Raw genomic sequence first — 18,241 nt, 5'->3', positions numbered from 1 at the left:
TGGTTTATCTAATGTAAGACCTATATAAGCTAGATTATTATATACATTAGATAAACCCATTTAAAAAATTGTTTATTTTTCTTAATTCCACAATTTTGATCTCCTAATCCATACAGTGCTTGAATATTTTAGATACTAATATCAATACCAATAATAATAAAGTATGTAAGAATATATTATTTCATCTAAACATGATTGACCATCTTTTCATAAATGATAGGTGAAAATTGCACTAAAGATGTACGTATTTTTGTGAAAAAAATAGTGATCAAAACATAACTAGGGAGTATAATTTTGATTGATATTATTTTATCTAATTCGATTTGGTTTGATCCAAAGAAATTTTCTTATTTAGCATTATCGTTAAGTTTCACCTTTAATTGCGCTTTAATTCCAAAACATCATTGATAGTCAAGTCGCCTCTAACCAACTCTTTGGGAAGTTTAGAGCCAATTAGGTTTAGTTACTTTTTAGTTTTAAGTTCGACTCCAATTTCTTTTTTGAAAATAAGATCGACTCCACTTAAATCAGTGTGTGCTTGGGTTCAAGCTTTTGAAATCACTTAATGATTATGGCCCGATACAAATTCAATTTAAATAATTTTTTTTCTAGAAACCTAGCATCATAACTAATGGATTGGGTCGGTTAGGAGTCAGTTAGGTTCAATTTGTTTTTTCCGTTTTTAGTAATAGCGTACAAACTCTAAGTTTAAACTTTGACATAAAAATGCTTATTTTATAAATTAAATTTTTTCAAATGGCTATTTTTATAAGGAAAGATTACCCTGAATAATCCAACCTATACTCGATTTTCTTACAATAATCCCAACTATTAATTAACTATGAATATCTTAACTTTGAAGCATATTTGCCAAGAGTAAATCATAGTGATCGGTTACATGCAATTTTTTTAAAAAAGTTAAATAATTAACATAAAACAGAAAAAATAAAAAAAATTAAGTAAAAAACTGAAAAAAAAAAAAAAACCCACACAACAAACTAAACTCCATCCCCTCCCCAACAGCCACTAGTCCACCACCCCATCCTCTCCCCCTGGCCCTCTCAATCTTCAACCACCGCATTCCTTCTCCCTGTGTCTTCCTAACAGCCACCATTTCATCCCCTCTCCCTGCCCCCCCCCACGTGCCACCACTCATTTCTTCTTCGTACCTCTTCCCAACTGTCATCCTCCACAAGCTCAAATTTAATGGCGACAGTAAACGTATTAACAAAGTTTTTCTAATCCAAAGTAGCTAAGATTTCTCTTTATTGGTATTTCTTGGAGGGATTAGAATCTCATTCTATCAATCAGCATCAGTTTCCATTAATTCTCCTCTTAATTGCCCTTGTAATAACATGTGTGGTGGTCTAATCTTCTACACCGAATGATGAAATTATGGTAGTGGTTAGGGCTACGCCGGGGCTGAGCCTGCTGATCGTGGGAAGGGGTGGGATATTCTGAATTTTTTACTCTTTTTCATAATTTTTTTGTTATTTTAATTTACTTTTTTGTTTTTGCTAATTTATCTGTAAAAACAGGTCGTACTTTGCCCAATAATATTTTTAGGTAAGTGCATAATTAATTAATAAATCGAGTAAAAGTTAGATTATGCACGATATTTTATTTTTTTTTAAGTTTATCTTCGCATGAATGGTTTAAATCCAAGTCTTTTCAGTGTTAACCCACCAATCAGTTTCCATAATTGGCGGGTAAAAATGCTGTTGCAAAGAGTTCGTTTCTTCATCCCTCAATTGTCATCCTCTCCAAAACCCACCAGCCATTATCCCAGATCCTTCAATTTCTCCTTTTCCTTCCCCCTAGATCCCCCATTTTTTCTCTCCATTAATCATCCCACCAACCGCCATGGATTCTCTAGTTCTGCAGCTCCTTCACCACCTTCATCCGCCAGTAAATTCACCCAAACGGTACTCTTCGTTCCCCCGGGTGTCGACCCGAACGACACAACGGAAGAAATGGTCCTTCCTGGGTCCAATATTGTGGTAGGACCCTATGCGGGTCATTCCCGGATTAAGGAAGTTGAGTTTGTAAAGAGCAGTAACATGCCTAAAGATTGCCCCAAAGATGGGTTGCCTGAATTTGCCGTTCTGGGTCGGTCTAATGTTGGGAAATCTTCTCTTATTAACGCTCTTGTTAAGAAGAAAGAAGTTGCTTTAACATCTAAAAAACCAGGTTTTTTCCCATGCCTACCAGCTGTTTGTTTTAATTCCTCACTTGAAATTTGGCTTAAAAATGGATTTCAACCCGGCTAAAAAGCTCGTCTTAAGCCAAAATCCAAACGTTGCTCCAAGTAGCTTTTGACTTCAAGTGATTTATCAAACCCACTTAATTTTGTAGAATGGAATTGTTTTGGAATTTGATATGTTTGTAATTTTTAAAAGATTTTAAATTTGGAATATTTTGTGTAATTTTTTTATTTTCAATAGTGATTGGTTCTGGGATCACTCCTTATTATCAAGGTTTTGTATATGTGATCCCATCTATGAAGGAGCTACTTAAGTGGCAATGGAACTTTTGATTTAGCCAAGCTACTGATTTATCTTTTGGTTGCTTACTTATTTTCAGGGAAGACTCAACTCATCAACCATTTTCTGATTAACAGGAGCTGGTATATTGTTGACTTGCCTGGATATGGGTGAGTCTCTGAAAATTTTATGTAGCAATTTCTGTGTTTGATCATAAATCTTGTTGCTCTAAACAATTGAATTTCTTTATCATTCTTTTAAATATATTTATGGATTGCATTATTTGAGCTTCATTACGCTATCAGTTATTTTTCCTGCACATAGATGACAATATGGCATATCATTTTTTTGTATTCGGGGTTGTTAGGGAATCTTTTATGCAAAAGGTAGAGAGGATTAATTCTTCGTGTATATAGTAACATGAAAACCTCTGTCACAAGGGTGGAAGGGAAAACATTCTAATACTAGGTCAAACCATGATTCTCATCAGCTTATGTAGTCATGCTGGCTCGCTTCTAGGCGGTGTTTGGAAGGTCGGCTCCAAACTTCATCTGGATTTTACATTAATAACAAATGATTTAATAAATCATTTCATAATATTCTATTATCATTTTATAATTGAAAAATCAAATTTATAAGTCATTTTATCATAGTAGATTATGTTATGCTTTTCATTGCGTTTATGCAAATGTGTTTGCCATTGTTATCAATTTGACTAGTCTTTTTACTATCGTCTATTATAAATCATCTGATTGGTCTCATACTTTTTCGCTAGTGTAAGACTATTACGCGTAAACATGCAAATTTGGAAGTAAATATAGTTGCATAAGAAATTAAGTGAGATACTTTCTTAATTGAGTTTATATGTGGTGAAATCCGCTTGAAGTTTTTGATAGGCAGTTTCTGGCTAGTTAATCTTATGTATGTACTCTATGTAGTAATTATACTGATTCCTACAAATGTGCAACATTTTCTTGTATCTCATCATAGGTATTCTCTTTCACAGGTTTGCCAAAGCCTCTGAATCTGCTCGAACAGACTGGTCTGTGTTCACAAAAGGCTACTTCCTGAACAGAAATACACTAGTGGCCGTGCTGCTTCTTGTTGATGCAAGTGTTCCCCCACAGAAGATTGATCTTGATTGTGCTAATTGGCTTGGACGCAACAAGGTATACTTTTCGTCTGTTCAACACTTATGCTGACCATTATAGAATAATTCGACAAGTTAATTCGCTTTTTGAATTCGCGATTCGCTTGAAATGGCTCTAAAATAGCCCAAAACCGATCATAATTCGTTGATTCGCGATTCGCGATTCACAAGAAGATTAGTGAATCATGTGACAGTGATGTTAACTACTCGGCTCATATGCAGATACCTATCACTTTTGTATTCACCAAATGTGATAAGAGTAAAGGAGGAAAAGGTGCACGGCCTGAGGAAAACATCAGAAATTTCCAGCAGTTGATTAGAGAGAACTACAAGCAACATCCGCCATGGATTATGACCAGTAGTGTAACTGGTTTAGGACGAGAAGAACTTCTTCTCCACATGTCCCAGCTTAGAAACTACTGGGATTCCTAGAAATAATACAAATTCAATAATTCGCTTTTTTTGATTTATGATTTGTGAGAAGAGTAGCAGATTATGTATACCCTTGTTAAAGATCTAGAATACAAGTTAGAGTAAGCAACTTCATTGATTTATCACTAAATTTGTTGTTCCACTCTTGTAAGATGTAACTAATGATCAATTCGTCATTGTAGCATAACACATGTTTATTTGATAGTGATACTCAGCTGTGAGCCTGTGAGACTATATGTTTTATTACGAGTAGGGATGGTCATGGATCCAGGATCTTGTTGGACCCGTTCTTTTTAAGGGTCTGGGTATTATTTTTTGAGACCCATGGAATCCGGGTTGGATCTGAATCTAGAAAATATTTGACTGGTTCGGACCCGAACCTTGAGACCCAGAGCTAGACCCGCCCCTCAGACCCGGACTTGGAACCTATACAATTAAATATTTTTTTAGTAATTGTTTTGTATTTGAATTTCATGGACTTGAACAAGTGTTTGTAATACGATAATAAATTGCTTACAAAAATACAAAAAGACTCGCAAAAGGTTCAATTTTGAGAATCAAAGAGACTTTGTTTAAGACTCATTAAGGACCCATCAAGGATCCTAGACCCGTCAGATCCGGAGGGCCTGAATCAATAAAAAATAAAAGGGTCCGGGTTCGGATCTGGCCAGACCCGCCTCATGACCATCCCTAATTACGACACCTTCGTTCAACAAAACCAGTGTTCATGGAAAGTAACATAAATTTGGTGCGATTCACCAAATGTTTTTAACTTAAAGTATTAAATACATAACACATAAAGGTAAAGGTAAAGGTAAAGGCCACTGCTAGTATTTCGCACAAGGCAGGATTTGGGGGGTTTTCTTGTTTCTGAAAGATGCGGACAAATCATATCTGTTCCCCCAATGAGGGAGTAAAAAGAGATGCGTAGTAGTCAATAAACCCCCTAACTAATACCTGCATCCAGCAAAGTCGAATTCCAAACTTTTTGCTCTACATGCAGATGCTCTATCCATTAAGTCACAAGCGCTTTTTGGTTAAACAATAATACATGTCTAATATTTTTCCAGTTTTTGAACCCATCAATTGCAAAAAAGTCCGTGTTTGGAGTATGAACGATCATTAGGGTCATTGTATAGAAAACACTTGAAACAAATCGACACATTTTTGTATGATAATACTCTAGCTGGAAATGGCAATGGGTATTGGACCCGACCTAGATCCGTATCCGTTTTTACGGATCTGGCTCCTAAAAATTAGACCCCGTCGGATCTGGGTCGGATCCGAATCTGTTTAAATTTCAGGGGTCCGAATCCGAATCCGAAAAAATACATAGACTCGGACCCGCGGATCTGGAGGACCCGTTTTATTATTATTATTATTATTATTATTATTATTATTATTATTATTATTATTATTATTATTATTATTATTATTATTATCTAAAAGTATATTAAAATACCCATAGGCCATAGATTACCCAAACTCCCTCACTTGAATACTACCACTCTACTAGTCTGCTACTGCCTCACGGCCTCAATTCCTCAAATCAATTCACTCATCACTCATCACTCATCACTCATCAGTATCATAGCATCACTCATCATCATCACCCTCGACACTGCCTCCCACTCCCACCGACTCGACACTCGACAGCCACCGGCCCATCGCGACAGATCTTCTCCCCTCTCCTCACAGGCGGCTGGAGTGGCGGATTTGAGGGTAATAAACCCTAATTTTGTTTTTTTTTTTCCTACAATACTTTTGATTTATGTTGAGTATTAGATATATGTCTAATGTTGAGTTTAGTGGTGATTTATGTTGATTTATTTGAGTTTTTTTATTTATTTGATGTTAGTGGTAGATTTATGTTGATTTATTTGAGTTTAGTTGTTGATTTATGTTGAGTTTAGTGGTAATTTTTGATTTACGTTGAGTTGTTTTTTATTTATTTGATGTTAGTGGTAGATTTATGTTGATCTATTTGAGTTTAGTTGTTGATTTATGTTGAGTTCAATGGTGATTTTTGATTTATGTTGAGTTCAATGGTAATTCATGACTAGTAAATTTATCACAATGTATTATTAACATTATAAATATCGCTTTATTGCAATCTCAACACATCCAAAAATAAAAAAAAAAAGCAAAAACAAGTCAGATCCGTTTTGGACCCGGATCCGGTACGGGATCCGCAATATCCGCGGATCCGGATCTGAGTCTTGCAAAACTAGATCCGCGGATCTATTTTTTGAGCCAATCGCGAATCTAAAAGCAAAATAGCCGACGAATTATGTCACATTGCTTGAATGATGGGCATGATACAGATTTTTATTCGTGGGAAACGTCATTTGTGTAGCTAGTATAAGTGATGAGCAAAATCATGCTTATAATGTACTGAATATAGTATATAAAAGGCAATTAAGTAATTATTGAAATCCTTTGTAATTTTTGAATAGTTTTTATTTAGTGGATAACAAACAAATGTCATGTTACAACCTAAGTACCTAACCTTGTACTTCCTCTCTTTACTGTTAATCTGTACATTTTGATTGCACACAAAGTTCAAATTATGGCTACATTTGTTTTAAGTGTCATAATTCGAGTTGTCATCATCTTATCGAGCTCAACTGAGTTGGTCTTGTACTGCATATAATATGCTTCTTTACGAGCCATTTCTTTTTTCGGGTTTTGGAAACTGAACTTGTAATGTATACCGGGGCTGTCTTCACCGACGCTTAACGGTCACTGTTGGATTAGGATTAAGCTAAGGTTTAGACTTTTTTATGGCCCTAGAAACCTACCAATCTACATTCCACCATGGCCAAATAACTAGTGTACAATGTACCAATCACAATGTAAAACTACTAATTTAAATCATTACCATTCGCCTGTGTAATTATTCCATAACTAAATACTCCATTTACTCAATTTAGCTTTATTAGCATAGGTATTGTTTTTAGAGTAAAGTTCTTCTAGTAGATATTAGTATGCAACCATTTATTTACCCATTATTTCTATTACGGAGTTGATACTAGCGTGATGTTTTCAAGTAACCCACATCGGACATTTGGAAAATGAAGTTATGTTTATATTACACTGCCAAAAAATATCTGACACGACCTTACTTGATCAGAGCGTGATTAACAGCTATCGTTGATCTTGATCAGTCGGTACAATAGAGGATTTTGCGCTGTCCTGACAGATCAACTTTTTTTTATTTTGTTGCAGATTGAACTGAAAGTCAGAAGCATTAGTTTACTTTTTTTTTTTTTTTTTTTCCGAATCTAATGATTATTGTTTCAAAATAAACTTTGAAGTTATTTTTCCTGTATTGGATTTAGTCATTTAGATATGCAAAATAAAATGAATAGAAAATTTGGAGGTGGAAAATTAGCAACTGGAACACCGTCGTTGGGATGGTCTTGTGTGGTGGTTGTTTGTTCTCTTCTTGGTGGAGCTTCCATTGTTCATAACATTTACAAACCTAACCTTGTGAGCTTCTTTTCCTTCTTTTTTTTTTGTTGCACTCCATGTGTTTGATATAATGTCTTAAAGAAAGAAAGTGAGTTTTTGTGTCTTTCTTAAATTGTATTGTTTTTTCAGATTATGGGTAATTTAGATTTATGTCATGATTGAATAAATTAGTTTTTGATGTAATTTAGCATGTAGTTTCTTGGTTCTATTATGATGTGTTTTTCATTTAGCTTTGTTATATTAACCAAATAGATTCACCATATAAAGAAACAAAAATGGCTATTGGGTCGTTTAAGTTGTCAAAAGAGATCGAGATAAGTCATTAATCACATTCTCTGAGATTAAATGGTGTATCGTGTTTGAGATTAGTCTCTAATACTAAGTCTGAGATTTTAGTCACTTATCCGAGTCTTCCAGATTAAATGGTGAACATTGAATTGGCTGTCACAATACTTATATTGTAACTGTTGAAAACCTAGTTGCAAATTCTGAGATAAGTTCTCACTTGTCAGTAATTAAGTAAATGTTTTGGTGTTTGATTGAATATATCAGGTATGTAGAAGGTGTTTAAAACAGACCCGATGATCCGATATTTACCCGAGCTTAAAACCGAATTCGATTTTAAAATGAATTTTCAATAATGTCAAAATTAATATGGACACAAGACCCGATTTTAAACCGACCTGGAACAACTGACTTGAAATTGACCCGAGGACCCGAATGAACACCTTTAGGTATATTGTGTGAACTGCTTGTTTGTGTTTATACTTACGCGGAAAAACTTTCGTCCTGCAGACGTTACCGCCTCTGGAAGAAGTGAGCAAGGATAAGCAAAAGGAAAAGCCATGATTTCATCTTTGTTGCTGTCTATCCTTATGTAGTAAGTTTGTCTTGACAATGAACAATGCAAACAAAGATCTTTTTTTGAGCAATAAACTTGTTTTGAAAAGTAAATTGCGTATTGTTGGGATGAAGGCTTTGACATGGAACTGATACTTGTGTTTAAATCTTTGATGACTTGCTGCTGATGTTGGTTATTTTACCTGTTCTGCAATGAAGTATGATTCTTTTTTTTGTGCCCTTTCTTTGAGAAGTATGATTCGTTTTCCCATTTACCATTGAGTTAGGATCCTCTATATTACTTAAAATGTAATAGAGAGTCCATTACGCAATCCAATGGTTAGAATTGCTTGATGGAGGAAAATAAGGGATTTTGAGATTTTATTTTTTATTCTAAAATAGGTGTTAGAATCTTATCATAGGTAATAGAGAAAGGTAATAGAGAGGATTCTAATACCTTACCATCCTGATGGTTCGGTAGACATTACAATTGATCTTATGTGATGTTAGATTCTAATTTATGTCGTTTATAATCGTCAAAAAATCGAAGCTGAACAGGATTGAAACGTAAGCAAAAATTGTTACTATATCCATTCATTGATTTTGGGATGGAGAACATGTGAAGATAGCATCTTGTGTGCTGAATGAACGCTTCTAGAAGCTGCACTTCAGCTTTGGTTTAGACTTGTCCAGAACCATAATAAAATAGCAATTTGCACCTAACTGGGGAAGGCTCAGTTAACTGTCCTACTAGTTTTCTGTGGTGCTTCACTTCACACACCTAAAAGACTTCTTGGCCATTCGTAGGGCTGTAACTGATCCATGAGATGGGCATATGGTATTTTGATACATGTTTATTCTTTTGACTATAGCTTTAAATAGGAATATCGTATGAATGTAAGGTTAACGGCATTAGAAATTAAATTTCAAGAGCTTTCCAACGGTATATTGTGTGCCCAATTCCGATGATTGAGCAAGAAATAGTGACCGATTGAAGTTTGCTGCAATTTACTTAATGTCTGGTTAATTCTGTTATCAATTAAGAAATATATAGCGCAATTATATTTACAATGATAATTATAATATATAGAATACGTTTTTTATTATTTTTCCAAGCCATTAAAGATGTTATTGACTTTTAATAGAGTATAATGATAATAAGCTAATTTTCCCTCTTACATTGCCCCAATTCCATTTCATTCCTCTCATCTCAATAAACTCTTTTACTAAACACTATATTGCTTTATTTAACCCAAATAATCAGCTAATTGATTCAACCTATTGATTTTATTGAATAATTTTTTTTACCAAACACTGTCAAATTAAAAGTAATTGCTAAATAATACCAATAAACAAATATGATACTTGATTAGAATAGACAGAAAAAAAGTAAAATAAAATCCTATAACTCTTATGACACTAATAAACAACATATATTTTTTTAATTATTTTAATAATTTCGAATAAGTTATATACAAACAATATAATTAATAATACTTCTTATTTTTTATAATTAAAAATAGAGTAACTTCAATTGTCTTCGTAAAATCCCATGCCCCAATAAAAGGGTGGTTGATCAGTTCTGAGAGAGTTAGGTATTAATATTTCCTACTTCCACCCAACTACACGCAATTGATATGACAAGCATTTAACTAAAAGAATGTTTTTATATGAGATTGTTACATTTTTTTTATTAATTTGTTTTTGTTGATTTTCACATTTTTTATGAAAAAATATTGATTATTTTATTTTAAATTTATCGACAAATTTCAACTTTTTATTAATATTATCTATACAATTTAAATAGATATATAATTTTTAATTTCGTCCAAAATATCATATTTGTAATTCACTAATTCTTAAATGAGACAGTCTCACAGAGACATTTTTTATTGTGCTGGTCTAATATACATTTTTTTATCTTAAAATGATTATTTATAATATTTAAATGATTACTTTTAATTTTAATATAATCACTTTTTCTAGTTTTAGAATAATTACTTATAACCTTAAAACGATTAATTATGATCTTAAAATAATCAATTAAAGAAATAAAATATTATATGAACCCATTTCATACTAAGACGTTTTCATACAAAACAAGCTATTTAGAATTTATTTAGGGACGGGGAGTACCGCTTTAAATTCTTCTTGTTCTTACTAGCAATAATATCTCAATTATCAACTCTACTTCGTTATGCTCTAGATTTAAGTCTACCATTTTCGATCTCCGTCAAAATTAGCCAGAAATTTTTAGAGGTTTTGCTGCAAATTGAATCTTGAACTAGGTTTCTTTCTTTAACTCCATAAATGAAGATCTCCGTTGTAACACGAAGTGGGAAAGAGCTCTTCAAAGGCGGAGTAGAGCTCAATGATTCGGTAATTTCTCAATTTATTTCTTGATTTTCTGAAAGCTTTTTTTAATGGTGTTAAATGTCATTATTTTAATTTTAATTTTTGATTTTATTTCTGGGTTTGTTTGGCAATTGGCAGGCTACAGTTGCTGATCTACAGGAGGCAATTCATAAGAAAAGTAAGATTTTTGCTGTTTGGTTTACCCTTCAATTAAAATCCCTTTTTTTGCTCATTTAGTTTAGTATTCATCTATTATGTTTTGTTTGGTTGTGGATACCACTCCAATTTACACCAATTGTCCCATTTAGTTTTTTCACTCTACGCAATACACTAATTCACTTATAAATTTCTTTAATTATACTTGATTAAAATTTATAAAAAATTATTATTAATAAAATTTATATTGACACGAATCAAATAAAATGTCACTTATAGTGTCAAGAGAGATACAGGGAGTGTAGTATAACTTTTTACCTTTATATAAATCAAGAGTGATCGATGAATACTGTCAAAAAATCAAATGGGACAATCGCTCTGAATTGGAGGGAGTATTAAATAATAACTACCATTGTCATAGACATATCAGTAATTTAGCTCGAAAAACCACTTAGAAGTTCATGAATTATGATTATGGTTGTTCTACTCATCATTTTTTTCCTTTACAAATTTTATTGATATCTATTAGGTGGTTATGTAAAAAGTTGAAGAAAAACATATTGGAATAATAGAGTTATATTGGAGTAGTAGAGTTACATAGTACATTTCATCAAAATTAACCTTAAAACTATTCTTGTTTGAAATAACTAAACGGGGCTGTAGTGTATAACAACAACACTTGAATTTGTGCTCATTTTGAGATGATGAGACTTCATATTCAGGGTGAAGTCATTAATTTTAACTTGGGGGCCAAGGTGACTCATGGACTAAAAAGAAAATATAATCGGATGACCAATATACTAGCAAAAATTTATAGTCAAATGATGAATCCTACCAAAACAATTATAGTCGGGTGACCTATACACTAGCAAAAATTATAATCGAAGGACGGATACGCTAGCAAAAGATTATAGTCAGATGACCAAGAGTAGCAAAAGAATTTAATCAAATGTGACCGACATGTCACTAGCAAAATAGTCAAAAAAACAAGTTAAAATTCTAAGTTTTGTTTTAAAATGGAAAAATTACATAGCATGAGACTTGGAAGGTTGAGAGATTGTGATAATGTCGATTAGTGGTGCGTGAGTGTATAGAAGAGTAAAATTCTCTTTCTTTAATATAAAAAATTATTACGACATTAAGATTCGAACGTCAGACCTTAATTTCTATTTTTACTATTTTGACAGTTGAACTATATTCGATTTTGTGATATTTAATAACCCTTATATCATATATTTTAAATTATTAAGGGGGCCGGATTTAAAATCAAATAGGCCACGTATTTGGACCGGGAGCTGGCCCTCCCTTGGCCCCCCATGTAGCTTCCCCCTGTGTTCATGTTTAGAAAGGAGTTTGAGAAAATGAATGCTAGAATGGCTTTGAAGTTATTTTAGGTAGCTTTTAACATGGCTGAGTTACATTTCTACCAAAGATAGTAGTTCTTTAGTATGTTTTCCAACACAAAATGGTTTAGAGGATAGCTATATGCCAGAAAGTAAGCAGTCTACGATCCGGTTTGCTGAATACACTTTGTTGAACTGAATCCCTTGATTGGATGTATATTTTGAAAGAGATAGTACATCCATGATCCATCGTTTATAGATTGAGGTGTTTATTTTTGTTTAGTATGATCCATGATCCATCCATGAATCACTTGTTATCTATGAGAGTATTATGAATGATAAACCGGAAAATCTCAAATTGTGAAATTGTTGTGAAGTGACAGTCATCAGTCTTATGATCGATTCTATCAGATGTTTCTTTATTGTTGGCGTCCATTTGGATTAATAAATTTTCTTTATCTGCCTGAAAACCTAAATTTCTCTTGCAGTCAAGAAATTCTATCCCTCCAGGCAACGACTAACTCTTCCTGTCGATCCGGGATCAAAAACAAGGCCCACTGTTCTCAACGGCAAGAGGAGTCTCAAAGAGTACACCAATGGTAATTCCAACAAGTTAACTGTAGTGTTTAAAGACTTAGGACCCCAAGTTTCCTACCGTACACTATTCTTTTGGGAATACCTAGGTCCTTTGATCATCTATCCCATTTTTCACTACTTCCCGGTTTATCAGTACTTAGGCTACAAAGAGCAACGCGTCATATATCCTGTTCAGACGTATGCTTGTTATTACTGGTGTTTTCACTATTTCAAACGAATCATGGAAACATTTTTTGTACATCGCTTCAGCCATGCAACGTCTCCCCTATCGAATGTGTTCCGCAACTGCTTGTATTACTGGAGTTTTGGGGCTTTCATTGCTTATTATGTGAATCACCCACTCTACACCCCCGTTAGTGAACTTCAGTGGAAGATTGGATTTGGATTCGGATTGATCTGCCAACTTTCGAACTTCTACTGCCATATCTTGCTAAAGAATCTTCGAGACCCTAATGGAAGCGGAGGTTACCAGATACCTCGTGGGTTTTTGTTCAATATTGTGACCTGTGCGAACTACACCACGGAAATATATCAGTGGATCGGCTTCAACATTGCAACCCAAACTGTAGCGGGCTATGTCTTTGTTGTGGTCGCTGCCGGAATTATGACTAACTGGGCACTCGCAAAGCACCGACGTCTAAAAAAGGTATTGTCTACACTCTTCTGTTTATCTAAATCAACATTATTATTTTTCTGTGTAGAAACATCTCTGTTAGCACTAGAACGAAAAAAAATATTAGAACTTAGCAAACTGTATATATTTGAGGCTTTTCTGATAAAAGAAACACATGAACACACAAAAAGAAACGAAGAGGAAAAGGGGACACTGGGGTTGACAGAAAACAGCTAGTAGTGTAGACTGTAGAGTACAGAAAGCCGATACTCATCCAAGACTATTTAACACAGTAACACATGTAAACGAAAACTTAAGCCCTTCCGAGCTAGCTAAATTTCGCACGGGTGTGGTGGGGGGGAGATGAGTATAAACTCATTAGCTCGTCTTGTACGAGAGCGTCTCACCATTATTCGGCCCATATAATTAGCTCATTTCTTTAATTGGTTATTTTTAAATTGTAAGTGGTCAATTTAGCACACTAAGGTGGTGTTTGGTATAAGAAGTGGAAATGTAATGGAAATGGAATGTGTTACGAGGAGTAAGGTATTGTTAAGTGTTATTGTTAATTTTTGTTTGGTACAAAGAGATGTAAGGGAATAAAAATAAAAAAGAAGGTAAATGCTGAAATGCATCATCCCTATCATTTTCTCAATACCATATTTTCCTGAACCTCCACCATTCCTAAACTACATAAGCCACTGCAATCCTTCACCATAAATCAATTCAATTAGCTTTTTTTTTCATTTTTTTCCTAAAATTTCCTCTATTTAACGTTACCGGTGGTAGAGGGTTGGTAACAAAAGTAAAGGTAATGGTTACCTCTATTTAACGGATATCGTTACCTTTTTGAGTAAACAAACACAATGTAATGGATTATGTTTTTTGAATCCATTTCCTACCCTAATTTTTGACATACCAAACACCCCCTAAATATACATGGGTCAAGCCTAATAGAAATGGTCTCATTTAAGTGAAAAATTTATATAAGCCATTCATCTTTCATTGTCTTCCATGGACCACGAGGAGGCACATTTACAACTATGTGGTCATAGGCAGCCCCTGGCTTTGCCATCTGCTTTGTTTTCCAATCATTAATGTCTCAAAAAGTTGTACTTTATAGATGAGGGAAAAATAATGTGCAATGACCATGTGACCTTGATCTTCTCAACTTTAAGGATCTCCCTGTCATATTTGTAATGACTGAAGGCAAAAGCCAAGGAGTCTTCTCCTCTAAGGATCTTCTTATAGTGCAAAAATAAGTATAACACCCCCTAATATATACCTGATTAGGCTAAGGTGCTACTAAATGTACTCCAAATTTACACTTTAATAAATCTCTAAAATGCACTATAAATGTAAAACTCAACTTTAATAGATAAATTAATGTGAACTTAAAATCAAATGGAAATAACTCAAAGGTACCTACAACCCCATAAAAGAATAAATCTCAAATGTTAAATCTTATTCCTTGTCTTAAAACCCAATAATTGGTCAACTATTAGTAAAATTCAATACTAAACTAAAGCTACTACGAATTCATAAAATAAATATTATGATATATTACGTCACTCTGCGATATCCCCACTTATCAATCTTCAGCCTTCGCAATTTATCTGCAATCTAAAAATCAAAACAAAAAGGTGTCAACCACGGAAGGTTGAGCGAGTAGACACATCTCACGTAAAACATTTTTTATATTTTTCATTAAAACATGTTTTCACAAACAGGGAGAAGAGAATAACACATAATATTAAAACAAAAATCCTAGACCTTCGGCGCACTAAGTATCTAATTGATAAGATACTCCATAGCTCTAGGGTTATGTTTCTTTCGGGTGAAGCTAGCCAATTTCTCAATGTCAACTCGCGTTAAAATATAGCAGAGACCGAAATGTCTCCTACCCACAATATCATATCAAGGAGGATAGACCCATGGTTTTTTAAGTATCACTCCACACAACAAATCAACAATATCAAATATGTAATTTTCGTGTAAAAAATTCAAGTATTAATTATATTGCACATAATAAAAAAATTAGACTGGTCAGTCTCTTTTGAAAGAGAGGCACCATCCACTCACCTGTAGTTTCGCTGTCGGGTGCCGATCACCAACAGCTACTAACATTAACAAAAGGGTTCCTCCACGAAGTTGTCTCCTCAACCAGACAATAATATCAATTACTAACGGTAACTGAGATGATATATGTTGCAATATAATAAGACTTCGACTTATTAAAATTTTATCCTATTGCATCTCCCCCTAGTACTCGAATTTTAAGATTATTAATATTTTGACTATAAACAACCCTCATTATCTGATATATGTCTTCCCACATAACTAATGTAATAATACTTAGTTTAATTGCCCAGTTATAATACTCATAATTGTGTCTCGACTCTTTTAATTTATAATAGATTTAATCCGCTCGAATCATCGAAATATGTCTATTGAAAGGGATTCATCACCTCAAGATCATAATAAGACCAAAGTAAGTAAATAAAGTATAAAGAAAACGACGTGAATGAATGATGACTAGTACATTAAGGAATTCAATGGTAGAAGAAAAAAGGAAAAAGAAACAAAAGATAAATAATAATAATAATAAAAAAAAAAAGAAAAGAAAAATAAACCAAAAAAAAAGGAAAAAAAAACAAAAATTTATCTTCCTGGAATTTGGCGTAAAAGAATAACAGGAAATTAGCATGCGGCAGCAGTAAACTCTCCAAATTCAATCTGAATTTTATGATATTACCAGAAAAAAAATGAACAAGGTGTAGATATGCTAAATGATTAAACGGATTAATCCAAACAAAGGAAAGAGAAGAGATGTGATGATAAGTTTTCTTGTTTAAAATAAGAGTAAAAAGAAAAATTAGGGTTAACATGTGAGCATATTTATATTAGTAATAATTAGGGTTTAGGATAAATCTCTTAATAGAGTAATTTTAATGAGGCCCATAGACTTAAGCCCAAAATACTTAATTATTATCTCATAATTAAAAAAATATTACTTAACCTCATTATTAAATCTTCTCTATATCCAATAAATAAAAATAATTTATTTCTAACGTAATAAAAATAATTTATTTTTTTTAAAAATTTTGAATCGTTACAATAAGGCCGCATCACTGTATTGCGACCGTATTGTAAAGGTTTTTGAGTTTATCGCTATTGAAATATAAGCCGAATTGACCAAAAATCATCCGTATTGGCCGTAAAATTCGTTTCGCAACCGTTACTTGAAATTGTATTTTTGCACTATGAATCCCGTGGTGAAGACTAAAGACTGAAAAAAATGTGAAGCAATTTTATCCTTTTCCTTATTTTGAAATATACTCCACCTTTTTAGATCTTCTTCACACTTGACTTCTAAAGATTATCGATTTTTTAAAATCATTTACCTTTTGACCCGTTGTTCATTCTCACCGAAGCCAAAGATTTGTATTGCTTTAGTTTCGAATCGTAATGGATTGTACATTTGTACTATATTAGCTCATTAAATCATTTCACTTCTTTATCTTTGTGACATCATAAATAATGTTTATCATCTAGGCTCAATCAAGAGCAATGTATTTGTTATTATAAATGTAAGGTTGTGTATATCTCCGACCCTTAAAAACGCTAGTTGAGTAGGAGTCTAAGTAAAAGCCACTTAATGCATTACATAATGTAAGTCTAATTAAAAATCTTAGTTATAACATATAATACAGAAAAATAACAGTCGAATTATTTCAGTTTACATGCAAGATGAGTAATTAGCTCACCGTATACTAATATTTTGGATTCACCCCTGAGATAACAAAATGTTGTATTTACCTGCAGTTATTCGACGGTAAGGATGGAAGACCCAAATACCCACGCCGATGGGTGATATTGCCTCCATTCCTGTAAAGCACTCTTTCAACCAGAGCGATAACTAAAGTTACCAGCTTCATTATCAAGTTTTCCGGGCTCTTTTCGGTCGCGACTTCCTCGTGACGAGGGTATTGCTCCGCCATATTTTTCATCCTTTCCAGCCTAACCTCTGGACAAGACTCTTTAGGATGATGATGAGGTCTTTAGTGTAGTTATCAATCTTAAATCATTGAAGCAAAATATCAAGCTTTTATTGCTTCCCATCTTTTAGGATGTATTAGTTTTTTAAATTAAATCAATTGGATTGCATATTTATTAATCTTTTAACAATTTTTAGTTGCTTTACTTTATATCAATCACTTTATTCATTATCTGATTGCATTTTCTTGCTTTACAATGAGAGTTCTTAATTCCTAAAGTTGGAACAACTTTTTTTTTGTTTTGTTTTTTCAAAAAAATACTTTCATATATACTTCTAGGACTCATAATTTCTTTCTCAAATTATAATTGGGTTTGTTCGGTGGCGGCGCAATATAGATGTGAAAATAAAAATAATTGTTATTTGTAAGGAGATGTAAACTTGTATAGTTATAATCGTTAGATATTAATATTCTACTTAGCTTTGTAAAATATTATGGTTTGGTAACAATTGTTTTGTTAGTTATTAAAATAAGATCTATTTACTTTGAATTTTGAATTGATCAAGGTTGTAATATTTAGAGTTTTTTTATTTGGAAAGATTTGAACTGTAACTTCGTCCAACATTGATATAATCTTTTAAAATAGTGTTAAACTCGTTATAGTACTAACAGTCTAATAATTATTTTAGTTGTTATATCGAACACTATTTAAAATAAGGATAAATTTGTGTATATTTTTAAATTTAAAATTTCATTTAGATAAAAGCTAATCTATTATCAATCAATTATATTATAAAAAT

At 33.0% G+C, this 18,241-nt stretch overlaps 2 protein-coding genes across 4 annotated transcripts; both read left to right on the top strand.

Annotated features, from left to right (window-relative positions):
* Positions 1–1,012: 1,012 nt before the first annotated feature.
* On the top strand, positions 1,013–4,294 carry LOC130803611 (GTP-binding protein At2g22870). Its single transcript, XM_057667794.1, has 4 exons — positions 1,013–2,190; positions 2,584–2,653; positions 3,490–3,652; positions 3,856–4,294. The coding sequence occupies exons 1-4, from the start codon at positions 1,647–1,649 to the stop codon at positions 4,063–4,065; spliced, it is 987 nt and encodes a 328-aa protein (XP_057523777.1). The 5' UTR covers positions 1,013–1,646; the 3' UTR covers positions 4,066–4,294.
* A 1,245-nt stretch (positions 4,295–5,539) lies between these two features.
* LOC130803610 (very-long-chain enoyl-CoA reductase-like) lies at positions 5,540–17,657 on the top strand. Of its 3 annotated transcripts, XM_057667792.1 has the most exons (7): positions 5,540–5,787; positions 7,407–7,557; positions 8,335–8,419; positions 10,668–10,758; positions 10,873–10,912; positions 12,722–13,476; positions 17,269–17,657. In XM_057667792.1, the coding sequence occupies exons 4-7, from the start codon at positions 10,690–10,692 to the stop codon at positions 17,335–17,337; spliced, it is 933 nt and encodes a 310-aa protein (XP_057523775.1). In that variant the 5' UTR covers positions 5,540–5,787; positions 7,407–7,557; positions 8,335–8,419; positions 10,668–10,689; the 3' UTR covers positions 17,338–17,657. The 3 variants fall into 3 exon arrangements, with proteins under 3 accessions (XP_057523775.1, XP_057523776.1, XP_057523774.1); XM_057667793.1 differs by lacking the exon at positions 7,407–7,557; XM_057667791.1 differs by lacking the exons at positions 5,540–5,787; positions 7,407–7,557; positions 8,335–8,419 and having other exon boundaries at positions 10,467–10,758.
* The last annotated feature ends 584 nt before the right edge of the window (positions 17,658–18,241 follow it).

The sequence above is a fragment of the Amaranthus tricolor genome, chromosome 17 (genome assembly GCF_026212465.1).
Source record: "Amaranthus tricolor cultivar Red isolate AtriRed21 chromosome 17, ASM2621246v1, whole genome shotgun sequence".
NCBI classification, from domain to species: Eukaryota; Viridiplantae; Streptophyta; class Magnoliopsida; order Caryophyllales; family Amaranthaceae; genus Amaranthus; species Amaranthus tricolor.
Note: the sequence above shows the minus strand (reverse complement) of the source record. Positions and strands in the feature narration are given on the sequence as shown.

Excerpts from the sequence above, each read along its gene's own strand:
- LOC130803611 (XM_057667794.1), top strand. The coding sequence starts at position 1,647 with ATGAATGGTTTAAATCCAAGTCTTTTCAGTGTTAACCCACCAATCAGT. Across the intron at positions 2,191-2,583 it reads TTTAACATCTAAAAAACCAG|GGAAGACTCAACTCATCAAC; the intron begins GTTTTTTCCCAT and ends ACTTATTTTCAG. Across the intron at positions 3,653-3,855 it reads ATTGGCTTGGACGCAACAAG|ATACCTATCACTTTTGTATT; the intron begins GTATACTTTTCG and ends GCTCATATGCAG.
- LOC130803610 (XM_057667793.1), top strand. The coding sequence starts at position 10,690 with ATGAAGATCTCCGTTGTAACACGAAGTGGGAAAGAGCTCTTCAAAGGC. Across the intron at positions 10,913-12,721 it reads GGAGGCAATTCATAAGAAAA|TCAAGAAATTCTATCCCTCC; the intron begins GTAAGATTTTTG and ends TTTCTCTTGCAG. Across the intron at positions 13,477-17,268 it reads AGCACCGACGTCTAAAAAAG|TTATTCGACGGTAAGGATGG; the intron begins GTATTGTCTACA and ends ATTTACCTGCAG.